The following is an 18,409-nucleotide window of genomic DNA, read 5'->3' as shown; positions in this document are numbered from 1 at the left end:
ATGAAACATTTCACGAGTCAACATCGATAAAATACCGAACACTTACGTAACTTGTCGGATAACATCAAATATTCTACGATAAAATTGTCTAGTGGATTAATAGACATTTAGCCTGTATTTTTTTCCCTCTTTTTTTCTTTTTTTCTTCTTTTTTTTTTTTTCTTCTTTTTTTTTTTTTTTTTTTTGTTTATGGCTAGTGATACGAGATTATATAGATGTAAATTACGACGAGGCGAAATTAACCGCGAACTCCTATTGATTTTGTCAGCTAAATTGAACATGCGCAATAACACGGAACGCTTAAATTGAACATGCGCAATAGCACGGGAAGCTTAAATTGATCCGCTGTGCAAGGGAACAGTCTTAGATAAGCTACTGTACCGAACACTCACGGAACCTATCGGATAACATCAAATATTCTGCGATAAAATTGTCTAGTGGATTAATAGAGATTTAGCCTGTATTTTCTTTTCTTTTTTTTTTTTCTTTTCTTTTTTTTTTTTTTTTGGTTATGGCGAGTGATACGAGATTACATTGATGTGAATTACGACGAGGCGAAATTAACCGCGAACTCCTATTGATTTTGACAGTTAAATTGAACATGCGCAATAGCACGGAACGCTTAAATTGATCCGCTGTGCAAGTGAACATTATCTTAGATAAGATACTTTACACGGGAGCAATTGAATCGTTCAGTGATTTCCAACTGAAAAAGGTAAGGTCATTGCTATATCTTAATAATTTGTATAATGAAGCTTTAGCGTAGGTAGAGATAAATACGTAACTTTCCTCGCTAGAATACGTTACAATGTGTGTGTCCGTGTGTGAGATTTTTTTTTATCATTTTCTTTGTTTTCTTCGTGTTCTTATATATGTAAAATCGAAAGCAGTGGAGTAGCGTAATTTTCCCTAACGGTTTTACATCGCAGCGCGCGTGCGCAGAGTCGTGTCACAGTCTTTTCAGGCGGCATCTTCGTCACATTGACAGTCTTCTATCTGGTCGCGATCGATAAATTTTTTTTGGTCCTTTCCTTTTCTACATTTCATGCGATTCGCTATACCGATTACAAGTTTTCACATACTATCTTACAACGAAATAATGGCCATTGAATGTTAAACGACGATAATGGTTAAATATTCTTACCAGTCTACGTTGGAACTGGTGAAACTTGTAAAAAAAGAAAGCAGAATGTCAAACATCTTCTCTGGTAAAGTAAACGAGAATGAAAATGAAATTTAACAATTTTAAAATAATTTAATAAATTACAAAAATACTTTAATTGTCATATAATTAATCGTATATGCTATTGGAATGAAAGATATAATTTAATAGGATTGTGGTGTTCGAGTATATGAAAAAATATACTGATTATTCCTCTTTAAAAAAATAAATTCATAGGAATATCTCTCTTCTGTTGGAACTTTCAATGCCATTCTTCGTTCGACCGCCACCCGATCGATCATCGATCGTTATTGAACCTATCTGCGATATACAATTACCTGTTATTAGCGTGTTGTATCTTTGGCAATAAATTTTTAGGCGGACTCGTCATCAAAGGTGAAAGGAACATGTTAGATTTGCTGGATTGTGGTCGAACCGGTTTTCCTAGGATCCTTCAAGATTGACGGTCCAGGAAGGTTCTGAGTGATGACAGACGTGCTCGGGGGTTGTTCCATCATTGGATCACTGTCTATCAGGATTACGGTGTCTCTAGCGGTATTGTATTCTGCTGATGGCCCTACGTTAGAATTTATTTCATGAAACCTAGTAGATCTAGTAGGTTGTAACATATAAAATGTCTGATTTTATTGTATCAATGTTTCCTAAATTTTCCTATTTCAACAAATGTCTGTATCTTTGTACAATACAATACAACTGAAGGTTTTTTTTGTATCGTTTTAACTTTGTAATTTCTGCGTGTAGAAATGTGTTTCTCTTAGCGTTTGGTGAAGTGCGGAGTCGTTAAACATCGGACATTCTATATGATACAACACGATAAATATTTGCTTATATTAGTTCGTGTATGTACATATGCAAAGATTTGCTTGAAACTCTGTTTGGACTTCTCTAAATATGCATGACGTTATTCTACACATTGTACGCAATTTCTCTTGTTCCATTAACATCATGTTATGAAGCTATTAATTAACGTTGGCTTATATGCAAGAAATATACGTTATAGTTAGGATTTGCTTATCACAAGAGCAATAATTTCTCTATTATACGATGATAATTATATTAGGACAATTTGAATGTATCATTACATTCTTCGTAAAATTTTCCGAAAATGTTAGTCGTGAAAAGAATTCCTTCCGCAAAATATAATTAAGAACTAATGAAATACCATTGGGTGATTAATAATTAGCAATTATCCTAAATATATGTAAATCGATCGTTATAATCCTTCACTGATAAAATTGCCACTTGTCACTTAAAATTCTATCGACCTATTTAATACGATTATAAACTATTGACATTTTGTATTTGCATTTTGCATATCTGGTTTTGTCATAGATGCACGAACGTCCGCAGACTGCTCGTAACATTTGTGCTTTACAAATAAAACAATCGTGTATTTGCTAGCGTTTCATTCTATCAGAATTTGGTCGACAACTATACGACTGATATATTATAGTTTTAAAATACGAGGCACATATTTTCTGCAGCACCCTGCATATCCAACAATCGCGTATCCAGACGTATCTGATTATCGATCACCGTCAGCACACGATGTAAGCAGAGACCTCTACACAAATCCGAGATAATTTCGTTTAATATAAGAAAAACACCGTTTCCTTGTACCTGTACAGCGTTAACCTTCGCTCGGTCATAATGGCATCGAATGTCTATCATAGCTTATTATATTTAGATTAATTATTATCTGCTACCAGCCGAGTTAAATGCAATTAGAACCGAAACTGATGAAAATTGCGCCTCGTACGACCATGCATCCACCACGCCGCTCCACGCCGTGCCGTAACGTAATACACGTCCTGTCGGATGATGTTTACTTGCACACGACTGGAGCTTAATCAAGTCCTTGATTACCTGGCAGATCACCTGGCAGATCATCTGGTGTGTGAGTGATCGTTATCGACGGGATAGATAAATTCTTGGCCCCACGACCCCACTTAGAAGTAGGTTGTAAAAGCATCTTCGCGCGGCACCAAACATTATTCCCGTTGTTCTTCATTTGCCCTCTTCCTGATCTTTGCCATGACAGCCTGTCGTCGAGATCGTTGCCATTATTGCTCTCCTCGTCGTAGGTAGAACGATGACTCCGATTCCTCAGTTGATACTGTAATGAATAACGTATATATATATACGTATATATACCTGGGAATATTTTGATAATATTAGTGGAATTGTTGATAAAACTATTAGGATACCAAGGTTGAGCTATACGTATTTTAATTATTATGAGAAGCAAGAGTCCTTTTTTTCTCTTAATTCTGAAGCGTCATTTACTATGCGCATAGTTCATAGAAATATTAACACTTTATTGATCAGGCGGCTTTTGCTATAAATAAAAATTGCCACGCGACTGGAATGGAAGGATTTTTAGAAAATGAAAGAAAACATCGATGGTTCTTTATCGTGTATTTTAAATCAATCGAGATATTGATATTTTACTTCCTAAAATACTGCACTTACGCACTTTTTTCGAAGTGTCAAAGCATTTTCGATATTTGTTTAGATAGAAGGAGAATGTTTGTAAGGACGAATGAATGTAAAGGTAAATGATCGTAAAGACGGCGTGAAGTGTATAATATCTAGGGAGATACAATCTCCAAATCATTGCTGTCAGTGTATTGTCATTCAATGTAGCTATTATTACTTCGCTTTGTTATAACTTATATAAAATCATATAGTAACTACGCACAGAAGCTCTAACTCTAAACTGCTAATTTTCACGAAAAGGGGAAAAGACTTTCGACCGATATGATGACTGGTGCACCTAAGTACTTTGTTATATTAATATAACTGTTTCTGTGTTACAATCATACATGACAAAACACTCGAGAATTGAAAGAACTTCTGTCTATGCAATCAAGGACTCTTATAATCGGCGTGCCAATAATCAATATTCCAATAATCCACATTCTATTGTATGTACCAATCCTGAAACTCTCATTCAATTCCTCCGACTTCAAGAGACCAAATACTTTAAATGTTATCGTGTTCCTAAATTACTTTGTAAACGACGACACTCGTATTTCACCGCGAACAACGTCGAACGATTTAATTTTACTTACGAGAGCCACACCAATGATGACCAATATTGGTAGCATACTGATAATCCATCCAACAATGTTCGCCCATTTTGGATAAACGTAGTTATTGTATGTAAGCGGATGGTATTCGACCCAATTAGAAAATAGGATGAAGAAGATCGTAGCTGGTGTAATCACTTTCCACATCCATTTCCAGAAAAGTCTCCAGAAACGACTATGAGATCCGACCATCTGCTGCACGTCGTCGAGAAATCGATCCGCACCGTAGATCCAGCCGACCACGATACATTCGCTTATGGCGATGAATAACACCGCCCAATTCGCTGCGTACTTGTCCATCAAATGCAACCAGTACATACCAGACTGCAAGTGCAGCGAAATGTGACATTTTAATTAAGAGCATTCTTCTTCAAAAAAGTAAAATACTTTGTAATTTTTAATTTATATGTTATGGATCCGTAGAAAAATAAATGTGAAACTCTGTCTCATTTTTTTGTAACCTTTTACTTGGGAAAATAAATTATAACGTACATGGAACATATAAGCAGATTGAATATTGTGAAAGACGATAATTATTTTATTTATCGTACACTAATATTTCTAAGATACTTTAGGGTATAGGTAATAGATATATAAAAGGAGATAACAGCTACGAATAACACTAGAATATTCAGATTGTAAAGATAATAAGACGATGAAGTAAAAAGTAGTACAGTTTTATAAATGGACAGGCAGTTTATCTGTTAGCTTACGGCCATAATTTAAGATATACATAAATACACTCGAGAGCTCCATCTGATAAGTATCGCGTACTTGTTATATATTAGTAGATATAATTACGTTATCAAGTGACAAGATTATGCATTACAGATTATTAATTACAGAATATTAATATAATATGAAGTTACCTAGATATGTGAATTCGATATAATAATTAAAGCACATATATAATCGTAGGTTCCTAATATTATCTTCATCGATATAATAAATTTCTATAACTAATATAAAGCTTTTTATAATGATCACTTATTTTGAATTTAGTCGTGTATTACTTGGTATTTTTTAATCTTATAAATGAAAAGTGATTAAAGTTCGATGAATACAAGTTTCTAGTTATTAGTAACGTTTACGAATTCTTTTTTCTACGTTTGAAATTATTTACTTATCCTTTTTAGTATCAGTTGTAGAAAAGAAATATTCGCGGTTTCTTCTATGTACAATATAAACTTACATTGGTAGTGAAAATGAGACCACCGAGGTAACCGAATACAGATGTTGCCAGGACGACCCAAAATTTGTATTTTCTCAATACTGGAAAGCCATCGAGGATCGCTGTAGTAACAGTTTCTATCAGAGCGAGTTGAGAATCGAGACCCAAAGTGAACAGCATCATGAAGAAGAGCACCGACCAAAGTGATGCAAGTGGTAAACGAGTTACTGCCTATTTGTATGACATAAAAGTATATAATTAACACAGTATACTTTATATATGTAATGAATATATAAAATATATCTTTTAATGATTAATGTATGATAATGTTTATACAAATGTTTTAGTCTGATATATATTCTTAGATAGTATAACATTTAATATTAAAAGAATGTGTAGCTAATACACTGCAGCATAAAATGTAGCAGTAGAATAAAAAGTAAAATAACAAAACGATCAATGCTGTTACAGAGGTAGGTACTTTCGTTTTGTATGAAAATAAAGAAGTAATCTGATTTGTAATCCTAAAGTCTTTCAGTTCTCCCTATAATGTCGATTTCTAAAATTTACTTCAGTCTATCGTCTTTTACTTCTTTCATCGAATCTGTAGAAATGAATTGTATAAATACTACTGATACGTAATAAACATTGATTGCACAATAATTATTAGACTATGGTTGTTCATGTAAATTCGGATATTTATAAACACAATCAAGGAAAGATAGAATAGATAGATAAATCAAGGTCTACAGATATTATAACGAATAATTTACATCGAATATCATATATATTTTAGCGCACTACACATACACTTCTGCATGCTTAAATTTCCCTTAAATGTATAAACCGCAATCTAGTAATAATTACACGTATCATTCTAACAAATCTATCGAAATGTTAATCGAAATATTTTGAAGCGCGTGAAGAGCAAAGAAAAATAAATGAAACCAAGACACGATCCAAAGACACGATCAAATACATGATAAACTTTTAAAAAATATTCATCCAACATAATGTCACAAAAAAGAACTCGAGCCTGATCTAAAATAAGTTTACAAAAGGAAGAACGTTTTATGCTAATAATAATTCTATATTCACGTACCTCAGGATAGACAATGAAAGCCAGTCCAATACCCTGATCGACGACAGACGAGACAGGAACGCGAAACTCGTGAGCCAGGAATCCGATCACAGAAAAAATGAAAAGACCAGCGAAGAAGGACGTGACGAGATTGCCGATGGTGACGATCCACGCGTCCCTGTAGCAGTTGTTGTGGAATTTGTTGTAGGAGCTGAGCGTTATCAAACCACCCCAAGCAGGGCTCAAGGAGAAGAAAACCTGCACAGCCGCTTCGCCCCACACTTTCGCGGACAGTAGCCTTTTCCAATTGGGCATTAGATAAAAGAGAATGCCCTCCCGGGCGCCGGGAAGTAAAATCCCTCGAATGAAAAGAATGATCTACGAACAGAAAACAGACTTCTTCGTTTACAGCTCTCCGCGTTGGTTGGAATCAAAAAAGGTGTGTGGGGAAAATCATTCGATATGATAGGACGCGTATTAGCAGGAATTGAAAAAAGTAATCGCGATATTAACAAGTATGGAAAATAAGTCAGATTATAGAATTCCAGAAGAAAATAAAAATTCTAAAGAAGAGTTGATCAAAATTACGCTTACCAGAATGATGTGTGGAAAGAGAGCAGTGAAATATACAACCTTTCCTGAGTTTTGAACACCTTTGTACAGACAGAGGAAGACGATAACCCAAGTCAGCAGGAGAGTAATTGCCATCGGGTATCGAATTGAACCTATGTCGTCGATGCCGCTACTTAACCCCAACACTACAGTGCTGCGTAACGTATGATTGAAATGATATATTAGAAAAGTGGTTTAGTTCGCAACTAATAACTTTATTTTCTGAATTATTTCGCGTTTATCACTACTGAATCAATTACACGATACGAAGCATAATTCTTATTTTGTTAGATTTAATAGCAATACTTGTGAATGTACTCTACTTACATGAAATATTCCTCGGCATCTGATTTTTTAATTAAGGCACTGGTGATGTTTCCCACAGTCACATTACCAAAGACTATCTCAGTGGAATTGAAACATTTTGGGTCGAAGGTGTTCGTGGCTAGATCTACACATTGCGCTAAAGGTTCTGGCATGAAGCAGTCGCTGGTGCTCCATGGTGATCCGCACTTGCCCCATGGCAGATTATCATATTCTGTACAAACCGATTAATATTTCTTTATCGATATTAAACACTGATATTTTAATAATGTTCCCTTGGTCTAAGAGACGTGCAATGAATTATTTTTTATTGCCATCGTCGCTAAATAGATAGATTAACGACAACACAATTCGCAAATTGGTTGCAACATTCTCTGAGTAAACTAAAACGATCGCTATTTTCTCTGTCGATTGCTGTCGATTGCTGTCGATTGCTCTGCCTATCAAATTCGTCAAACACTAAAGCTACGTGTTAGAGCTCGTCGTTGGGCCGAGTTTATGACACGGCCAGGAATAATTGCTATTTTTGAGAGTTAGGACATTGCGATTCTACCATCTGGGTATCAACATGCAGATGGTGCACTGACACAGTAAGTGATGTAAATGATGTAACGCTATAAATTGAAATTTTAAGAAACACGTTGGCTGCCACGGTGGTCATCGCGTTACTGAGCTTTTTAGAACGATTGAAACAAGATCACAGACTTAAACATTTTCGACAGTGCGAATGATTTACATAACGCTGTCGAAAGAAGTGGGCAAATACGATATAATAGTTTGCAGAAATTAAATGTTTAATGATGTACTATATTTCAATCTAGAACCGCCCTCTAAAAGACACTTCGCGACTCCCTCCCGCTATACAAAACATTCCTCATAAGCCAATGAAAACATATTAAAATGATAGATATTTTAGAATATAAAACTAACTAAAAGTAACCTTGACAATCACCTAAAAACACTTCGCAACTCCGTTGTGGAATCTGGTACCTAACGATCTCCGTCAAATCTACTCAAACCCTACGAAACTTTCCACATGATCGAACCGACATCCATTCCCATAGCAAAACTTATCTGTTCCCTTTGTTCCCATACAAAATTCTTTAAACGCCAATCGATTAAGTAGCAACTTTTTCCTCGATACAGGTGGGTCTTCTGATAACCGAGGCGATATTCAGCGTTTCCGGCGAAGCGTATGTCGGCTGGAAGGTGTCCAGAGTCAATAGAGTAACGATTCACTGGATCCTGCACGCCACCGGTCTAGCATTAGTATTAGTCGGACTGATCATCATCGTGGTCAACAAGAACAACAACAATAATCCGCATTTTGTCACGCCTCACGCGATCCTCGGATTGGTCAGCATTATCTTGGCGTTTCTAACAGCTGCGTTCGGCATCGTCACCAACAATTCCAGGTGGCTGTATCCGCGTTTCAGGCCGGTTCTTCTGAAAATCATGCACGCGTTTGGTGGTATCATAGTCACGGTGCTCTTGCTTGCGACGTTGATCACGGGCACGTACACGAAATGGTGGCCTGGTGGCTATACTGGAAGAAGCTTGACGTTCACAGCGTTCTTCATCGCGGGTTTCTTCATCCTTCTGAAGCCGGTTCTAGGAGCTGTTTCGAGAAGCAGAGTGGTTTTCGGTCCGCCACCTGCTACCACCTAATTACTCTGTATAATATCGTATATTACTATAGCAAACGTCTACGTACTGTAGCAAAGGGAAACAATTTCAACGCTTTTATCCAGGATCAACGTACCTTCAACAACTTGACTACGAAGGCAGAGAATTTTAGATTTTCAAAGCCAATGAAATATGTTAAAGATTTATGAAGTACATGGTAAACGTGATGTACGTACTCGTCGATGAACGAGAAAGATTCTCATCCTTTTTGCATATGGGATAACTATAACAAAGCCTGAAGTAGATTCAAGAGCATGATTGTGTTCAGAGTTTGTTTGTAGTCTGTTCAATAAACGCGATTTATTTGTCTTACGTTACTCTAGATTCGATCAGAGATCAGCATAGCAATAGAGATCGATCTATAAAAATATTCTTATTGGATTAAGTATTTCGTGTCGATTACATTGACATAGATAAGACGCTTTTATCGTGTCACGTAGTAAGATAAGATTTAATCGAGTTAATTGCCACGATTGATTTTCGTTGAAACATCATAATCCAGATCTCTATAATTGAAATAGTTTTATTTTTTATGATTTCAAAATCCAAAGCTTTCTTCGTTATAAGAAAGGAAGAAATAACATTCTCTACTATTTAACGGCGTAGCAAGCATACTAGTATGGCATTAGTATAGCAGACAAAACGTATTAAATATATATTATCCGCTATAAATTTCACATTTTGAATTTTCATATATTTATTTTTTTAAAAAGTTGAAAATATGTATTTCTCGTACGTGAAGCAGGAAATGTACAGGATTTCTGATGAAGAAATAATTATTTTCTAAATCGTTCATTCTGAATTATTTATCATTCTGTTAACAATGTCAAAGGGTTAATCTACTTATAATTCAGACATTCCGTCCTCCGATGATTGTACAGCGATTACGACGACCAATTTTAAAGCTAGATTTAGATAATTTCTCTAATTCCTAAGATAATCGTCTCGATCGTTGTTAACGGTATCAAGATGATGTTCGATACTTTTCAAATATCCAGCTACAAAACTCTATTAATGCTAATCGTAAAATTCAAACTCAAGGCTTAAGTTAAAATAAACGAGTGATAATTTAAGTAAGCCATGTTTAACCAGATACTCGTAGAATTATTCATAAATGAACGAATAGAAAGATTTGTTATACCTCGATTGTGTTCATCGAACAGTTAATATGCCAAAAAAAAAAAAAAAAAAAGAAAGAAAACAAGAGAAGAGAAGGAAAGAAATGAAACGTTTATATAAATGCACCAAAAATGCTTGTAAACTCACCTGGCAAGAGAAAAACATATATTTTTAGATATATAAATAAGTAGTACATATAAGAAACGTTTACCAAAAAGATAATGCAGATTTGTAATATTAACTTATTAAGACATTATATAGTATCGTATAATATTATTTAAAAATAAAATATATATATTGAAATAATATTTGCTTGGACATTTAACATAAGATTATTAAATAAACGAATAGAGAAGACAATAGAGGCGGTGGCATTATCGTCAACCATATATATCAACACTTTATTAATTACACACGCATCATATATATATATATATATGTATGCATATGTATGTATATGTATATATATATATATATATATAGAATTTACATAATGTATATATTTCCGCAATGCAATGTACATGTATATTAATACAATTTCTTATCCTCGATATGATCTGATCGTCTCTTATATATCGTATTTTTTCCACTTTCTCTCATCTTTCCCCTTAATTTCTCCTTTTCTTGGACCAACTTCTAAAATTCCTCGTAATCGTCAACGTACGATAAACATCCGAAATCGAACCTAATCACGCGTAAAACGTCCTCTCGTAATCTGTTTGTGTGGATCATCGTTAACGTTGTGTAACAACACGTAATGTATTATATACATATATATATATGTATATATATATATATATGTACGTACATTCATGTTTGATGTACACATATACATACGTGTATACGTGTTTGCGTTTGCGTATTATTTAGGTGCACGTTTATTTGATATAGATAGAACACGACTTTGGATTTTTCGTTTAAATTGCTTTGTCGTATTCCTTCGGTAGCTTCACTGCCTTAGAAGTTACATGCGTTTGATCATGCATTCGTCTATACGTTTCCCGTATGCCTCTCTGTTTGGTTGAAAATATACAATTTGATTGAGGTATACGTTAATTCTAGTGAAAACAATAGGATCGATAGAATTAACTAAATCTAATTTAAAAGATTCTAAAATTTTTGCTAAGATACATGTGTGTTACGTAATCGACTTGTAGAATATATAAAAGCAACATTTGTAAACATCAGTTGTCAATTTTCGCAATTTTCTCTTATAGAAACATCGTCTTCTGTGTAGTTTTAGATTTGAAATATTTAAGGTCTACTAAATTAAAAATTTGTTTGTACGTATAATTTATCCAAGCGCTAAATGCAAAGATAATTAATCAAATCCAAGGAAACAAATCGTAAAATCTGAAATGTTTGTATATATATCTTGAAACAATGGTAACGTACGAAATAAAATTTTTATCATACAAAAGAATTTCTCTTCTTACACGTACATTGTGTATAACGTCCAATGGCAGAAGAAAATGGTATATTAACGCGAATAATGCGATATCTTCTAATAGCTGAAATAAAACCTGTAGCTGTAGCAACTATGAATTTCTAAAAATTTGATAAGTAATAGTATAAAGAAATGTCAGCATTTCTTATTGATCAATAGTATAAACTTATATTAACAAAATCACATGACAACAAGGAAACTGTAAAGTACCTTATAATGTAACTCGCAAAAATGAAATAAATACGAAGATTTACAAGAATTAGTTGAAGAAATGGAATTGAAAAGGTTTCTGAATCATAGGCTGATTTTAAAAGTAAACATTGAAATTTTCTGAGAGACACGAGTAGCGTATCAGAAGCAAACGTATTAAATCGCGGTTTTAATGCTATTTCTTCAACATCCAACGATTTTCCATAGACACATACTCGCTAACATACAACAATCTGTCTTATTAACGCGAACGAATATTAATCCTGTCGTTTCCCATGAAACATAACGCATCTGCTACCACCTAACACTATCCTCGCTCTCGAACGCTTTTCTCTTTCTCGATCAGCTCTAGGACATGTTACTTTGTACTGTTCGCTCTACTGGTTGCTCTTGGTGACGTAAAATCCGAAACATTACTCGGTAACCCTGAATTCACGTATCGAAATCTTCGCACGAACGATCCGCAGCAACTTAGAAACGAAATAGCCAAAGGAAGATTATTTTTCAGTTCGAGTACTTTGAGACGTAAATCGATAACCACTTACAAATCATATTAAATATCAAATAAGATTTTGTTGGAAATTATACAGAGAAGATAATTGCAATTATTTTCTTCTAATTATATTTAATTAATGAAATATTCAAACCATTTAAGCCACGAGTCTTTATACGTTTCATTGTAATAGCAACAAGGTTACCGCGTTATTACCGATAATTCTACGTCATCGAAATCTTAACCCTATCTAGGACAGTCGACCATGTGTCGAATACTTATCTATCAGTCACCCTTTCTTCCCACGAATCCCAAGCACTTTATATCTTCTCTTTTCTCTCGCGATTGTTTCTCAGTGCTCTTTTTAATCGCGTTTCTCGAGCTGGAAAAATCTATCCATCGATCGAACAATCATTCGTCAGGGTTCCCTTAAACGAAGAATTCTTGTTTCTTCTTTTCTTTTCTTTCTTTTTTTTTCTTTTTTGATTATGTCTCGGATATGGCTAGTTGGAGTGCGTTTCTCGCGTTCCTATCGGTATAGTTTCGTTTCTGTCTAATCCGAATATATCAGTACGTGTACCTTCATTCAGATTAATTAAGTTACTTGGATTTCAAGAGGATACTTGATGGAGAATGAAGGGAACGTATTTACGGATGTATGTAAAAAATTACAATTTTGGATTAGAAACATATATTTATAATAAATAAATTTTATATATACGAAATATAACAGAATGTAAAGTTTATAAGAAGAAGCATCGGTACATATCAGTAAGTTCTAAACAAAATTTAGAAGTAAGATTACATTATTTCTTTAAGTCAACGAACAACTGAAAGGTCTCGAGTTTGTTTTTAAAACCTGAAAGCATATTTAATTAAGTTTCGTTTGGTCAAGTAAATTCATTCGTATCGGTATGTGAAATATTGCTAATCATATGCTATCAAGAGTCTTTGGTAATTGATGAGAACAAGTATAGAAATTCGAGTAAAATAGATGAAAATTGCAGGCTGGTTTCGTATTACCCGAATTGAAATTTGTTGAATCGAAGTAAATTGACTAATCCAAACGAAGCTTATGCGGTTATTCTAATGCTTCTTCCCATTAAACGAATAGTAGCGGAAATATTTCGTTGAAAAGGAAATGAACGTTTCATCGAAAACGGACGGATCTTAATACAAACGATAGATTATTAAAATCTATGATACTTAATGGATAATTGTATACTTGATATTTTGATCACCGTGTTTTGTACGTATTCGTATGTTTGTAAAATGAAGGATCGAAAGAATTTCGAACATTCAATTAACTGAAAGACTAACTGGGATACAGAGTCTTTTGGGTTTCGATATTTGAACATGAATAGATTCGATTTTTGCCTACTTTATGTGAAGCTCTGAGTATTGACAACGACTAGATTTTAAAATGTTAATTAGGTCACCGAGAATACATCTTATACACCAATAGTGTGAATCCTCCTCCACTTGTTCATCTCTTTGAGCAAAGGATTAATGGCAAAGGACGAATATTTACTCTTAACGTCCACTTTGATTACTTACAAACCATATTGATCACAGATATAACGAGAACGATGCGATTTCTTACGAACGAGTCGTATAATTGCAGGAAGCTTCGAAATTTTCATCGCTTGCAAATTTCATGTTTACGTAAAACTCGTGAAACTTATTCTAATGAAAACGGTTTGCTGAAAGTTCCTGTAACCAGGAACCACCGTGTAAAAAAAAAAAGATTTTTAAGGGGCAAAGTTTCGCGGCAACTTGTATTTTTTCCTGTTCGTTGAATTTAACGTAAACAACAAGTCAAAGGATTGTAAAACGATACTCTAATTTTAGGTACGGTCATTTTATGCGCAAACGAAAAATACTTCGACGAAGCAACGAGGAGAACGAGACCAGTCAATTTGTGATAATAAAAATTGTGTACGTTACCAATGAACGCGAATACGTGGACTGTTAAGAATATAAAAAGTGGAGTTAGGCCCTTGTTACTCTAGAACAGTACACTTATACATATTTTCCGCACGTTTTTCGTCGTGTGCACTCACTCAACGAAACGCAGCGAAAAAAAAAAAAAAAAAAGAAATCGCATCACTGACTTAAACGTTTATTTTATAATTCCTATTTTTAGGTCTGAAATGATCCGAAACGCTTTCCTCGCTGAACCGTCAAACGACACAACCCTCTCCTCTTTCCTCCTTCTTCCCTCTTCGTTCTAAATACCCTTCCATCGTCTCAGTGTCTATGGTTCACACCTTAGACTAGGTGAAACCCTGAACAGTTTACGCAGTTGGAAAATAGATATTATAATTGATAACGGGAATTGGAGGCGTTATACACGCGGAAACATTCGACAGTCGATCTACGAGAAAATAGAGTTCTTTTTTTTTGTCTTTTTAAGTTTAACAAGGACAGATCAAGTGTTTGTCATCCTCCAACTGTGGATGCGATCGAATTGCAAGTTTAAGCGGGCGAAGTATTCGTTGGCTGAAAATATCGTACATAAAGGATCACGACCTTTTCCTTTCGTTTTTCTTCTTTTGTAATTTTGGAAAAGGAGTTTAATATGTGCATATCTAATTTCTATACAATTAATAATAATATACTTAGTAAGTTTCTATAATAAGTACGTATATATATGTATATAAAAGAAAATTAATGCAGAACTCGACGGAATGATTTGTAAAGAAAGAAACTAATAGGATTACAAAAAGCTCTAAACGCACATTATTTATTACTAATATAATGACTTTCACAATTAAGCTGGTACGACTTTATATCGCTTACTTCCTGCTATTCAAAATTATTTAAAATGAAAACATCGATAAATTTTTTAATGGGAAGTTCATATCTATTTTGGTATATATTTTTCATCTTGTCTTGTGTAAGGAGAAATAAAAGTGATTTAATGGCCTGTGTTATCCCCTTTAGAAATATGGCTACCACCTATCTATATTAATAGCAAAAAATAAAAGGAACTCCCCTATGTTTCTAAGCTCAGTTTATAGACTACAGAATTAAACTATCGAAGTAGCTGCTTCTCCCTGAATCTCTTAACCGAAATAACTCCTGCGTACAACGATCGAAAAATATAAGCTTTTAATATACAAACCAGGCAGATAGTCGACCTGCTTATGCTACATGTGACAAAATTTAAGATAAAATCGAAAAAAACGTGATTCCCTGTCTAACGATATTGTTAGCTGGAAATTGCGAAATACTTAATATTTGCACAAATTAATTTCTGAATGTTAAAAGTAATGAAACATAATGAATTGAATATAAGAAGTAACGGTAGCCACGTCGATATAACAAATAATTATAGTTCTATAAATTTTGAAGATATGAAAGCTAATATAAATTTTTAAAAATTTGTAAGTGTTACATTTCGCTCTATTTCTCTTTTCTTTTAGTATTTGAATATTAATTGCACAAGAAATTATTCATATTCATTGCGCAACAAATTATCCAACCATAAATCTTTTTGTAGTACGTGATCCTATTATTACAATATCTCGAGTATCGTAGTTACCTGTTAATCGACACCTGCTTAACCTGTTCAGAGACTACATCATCGAAGGGTAAACGTCGACCATTAACTTTACTATCCACCTCGAAATATGCAAAGCGGCATAAATCGCATCGTATCATCGAAACCTTCGTAAATAATTGTCATACTTCGTCCGTCTAAATTCGCTCTCTCACCTCTCACTTCCGATCATATTGAGTACATTATTATAACGACGAATAATTCTCTTCTATCGCTAAACATTATATATCTTTGACACTCAACAATATAATCCTTTAAACATTGAACCACGATATTTATTGACTCTTTGTAAAAGCTTCGCTTTTACTATCATCGCTATCGATAACAATAATTCCTAATTTAAAAAAAGTCAATAAAATAGATCATCATAGTTATGAATTATTCTTCTCTATTTTCAGTCTGTGAAAATGGAAGTAAAAGTATTAAACTTCGATAAAACGTCATATTAATCAGTCGTTGGAGATATCGAAAGAAGTAAACCGAAACTATAAATAAATATATGAATCGCTTACGTTATCGTATGCTTAGTGCGTAATTCTCTTACGTAATTAAAATTCTCAGAGATTTTCAATCTCACTTTAAATTCCATTGCCACGATGGTGGTAATGCTGAAAGGATTAAAACGACTAAAATATAGCAACAATCATGTTTTTAACAAAAATATTCTATATACCATCAATTAACGATCAACAAGTGAACGCAGAAAGAAGGATAGCGCTAATCATCCTTGCTTTAGCAAGATAATACTGTCTAAGAGCGCGTCATTTTTCCCCTTTCTCAGCACTTACAATTAGATCCGCTCTTGAACGATCACACATATTCTCTCGAAAAACGGAATAACGTAACTAGTACTTAGATATGAAACATTTCACGAGACAACATCGATAATATACCGAACACTTACGTAACTTGTCGGATAACATCAAATATTCTACGATAAAATTGTCTAGTGGATTAATAGACATTTAGCCGGTATTTTTTTCCCTCTTTTTTTCTTTTTTTCTTTTTTTCTTTTTTTCTTCTTTTTTTTTTTTTTTTTTTGTTTATGGCTAGTGATACGAGATTATATAGATGTAAATTACGACGAGGCGAAATTAACCGCGAACTCCAATTGATTTTGTCAACTAAATTGAACATGCGCAATAACACGGAACGCTTAAATTGAACATGCGCAATAGCACGGGAAGCTTAAATTGATCCGCTGTGCAAGGGAACAGTCTTAGATAAGCTACTGTACCGAACACTCACGGAACCTATCGGATAACATAAAATATTCTGCGATAAAATTGTCTAGTGGATTAAAAGAGATTTAGCCTGCATTTTCTTTTCTTTTTTTTTTTTTTTTCTTTTTTTTTTTTTTTGGTTATGGCGAGTGATACGAGATTACATTGATGTGAATTACGACGAGGCGAAATTAACCGCGAACTCCTATTGATTTTGACAGTTAAATTGAACATGCGCAATAGCACGGAACGCTTAAATTGATCCGCTGTGCAAGTGAACATTATCTTAGATAAGATACTTTACACGGGAGCAATTGAATCGTTCAGTGATTTCCAACTGAAAAAGGTAAGGTCATTGCTATATCTTAATAATTTGTATAATGAAGCTTTAGCGTAGGTAGAGATAAATACGTAACTTTCCTCGCTAGAATACGTTACAATGTGTGTGTCCGTGTGTGAGATTTTTTTTTATCATTTTCTTTGTTTTCTTCGTGTTCTTATATATGTAAAATCGAAAGCAGTGGAGTAGCGTAATTTTCCCTAACGGTTTTACATCGCAGCGCGCGTGCGCAGAGTCGTGTCACAGTCTTTTCAGGCGGCATCTTCGTCACATTGACAGTCTTCTATCTGGTCGCGATCGATAAATTTTTTTTGGTCCTTTCCTTTTCTACATTTCATGCGATTCGCTATACCGATTACAAGTTTTCACATACTATCTTACAACGAAATAATGGCCATTGAATGTTAAACGACGATAATGGTTAAATATTCTTACCAGTCTACGTTGGAACTGGTGAAACTTGTAAAAAAAGAAAGCAGAATGTCAAACATCTTCTCTGGTAAAGTAAACGAGAATGAAAATGAAATTTAACAATTTTAAAATAATTTAATAAATTACAAAAATACTTTAATTGTCATATAATTAATCGTATATGCTATTGGAATGAAAGATATAATTTAATAGGATTGTGGTGTTCAAGTATATGAAAAAATATACTGATTATTCCTCTTTAAAAAAATAAATTCATAGGAATATCTCTCTTCTGTTGGAACTTTCAATGCCATTCTTCGTTCGACCGCCACCCGATCGATCATCGATCGTTATTGAACCTATCTGCGATATACAATTACCTGTTATTAGCGTGTTGTATCTTTGGCAATAAATTTTTAGGCGGACTCGTCATCAAAGGTGAAAGGAACATG

The 18,409-nt window shown here is 34.0% G+C and overlaps 2 protein-coding genes across 2 annotated transcripts; one reads left to right on the top strand and one right to left on the bottom strand.

The window, feature by feature from the left end:
* Window positions 1-3,612: 3,612 nt before the first annotated feature.
* Window positions 3,613-7,433, bottom strand: LOC139989943 (sodium- and chloride-dependent glycine transporter 1-like). The gene is made up of 4 exons (XM_072008678.1): window positions 7,122-7,433; window positions 6,549-6,905; window positions 5,468-5,677; window positions 3,613-4,599 (listed from the first exon to the last, which is right to left on the bottom strand). The coding sequence occupies exons 1-4, from the start codon at window positions 7,233-7,235 to the stop codon at window positions 4,192-4,194; spliced, it is 1,089 nt and encodes a 362-aa protein (XP_071864779.1). The 5' UTR covers window positions 7,236-7,433; the 3' UTR covers window positions 3,613-4,191.
* Window positions 7,434-7,511: 78 nt separating this feature from the next.
* LOC139986364 (transmembrane reductase CYB561D2-like) lies at window positions 7,512-10,490 on the top strand. The gene is made up of 2 exons (XM_072001636.1): window positions 7,512-7,641; window positions 8,590-10,490. Exons 1-2 carry the CDS (start codon window positions 7,512-7,514, stop codon window positions 9,129-9,131), a joined length of 672 nt encoding a protein of 223 aa, XP_071857737.1. The 3' UTR covers window positions 9,132-10,490.
* Window positions 10,491-18,409: the final 7,919 nt, after the last annotated feature.

Source organism: Bombus fervidus, chromosome 1, assembly GCF_041682495.2.
Source record: "Bombus fervidus isolate BK054 chromosome 1, iyBomFerv1, whole genome shotgun sequence".
In the NCBI taxonomy this organism is placed as follows: Eukaryota; Metazoa; Arthropoda; class Insecta; order Hymenoptera; family Apidae; genus Bombus; species Bombus fervidus.
This window is presented reverse-complemented; position numbering and strand designations above follow the sequence as displayed.

What these genes read in the sequence shown, in the direction of transcription:
- LOC139989943 (XM_072008678.1), bottom strand. Translation starts at nt 7,235, where the DNA reads ATGGCAATTACTCTCCTGCTGACTTGGGTTATCGTCTTCCTCTGTCTG. An exon ending in TCTTTCCACACATCATTCTG is followed by an intron (nt 6,906 to 7,121) that starts GTAAGCGTAATT and finishes TTCTGTTCGTAG; the next exon opens with ATCATTCTTTTCATTCGAGG. An exon ending in GTCTCATTTTCACTACCAAT is followed by an intron (nt 4,600 to 5,467) that starts GTAAGTTTATAT and finishes CTGCACTTGCAG; the next exon opens with TCTGGTATGTACTGGTTGCA.
- LOC139986364 (XM_072001636.1), top strand. Translation starts at nt 7,512, where the DNA reads ATGTTTCCCACAGTCACATTACCAAAGACTATCTCAGTGGAATTGAAA. An exon ending in GCAGTCGCTGGTGCTCCATG is followed by an intron (nt 7,642 to 8,589) that starts GTGATCCGCACT and finishes TCGATTAAGTAG; the next exon opens with CAACTTTTTCCTCGATACAG.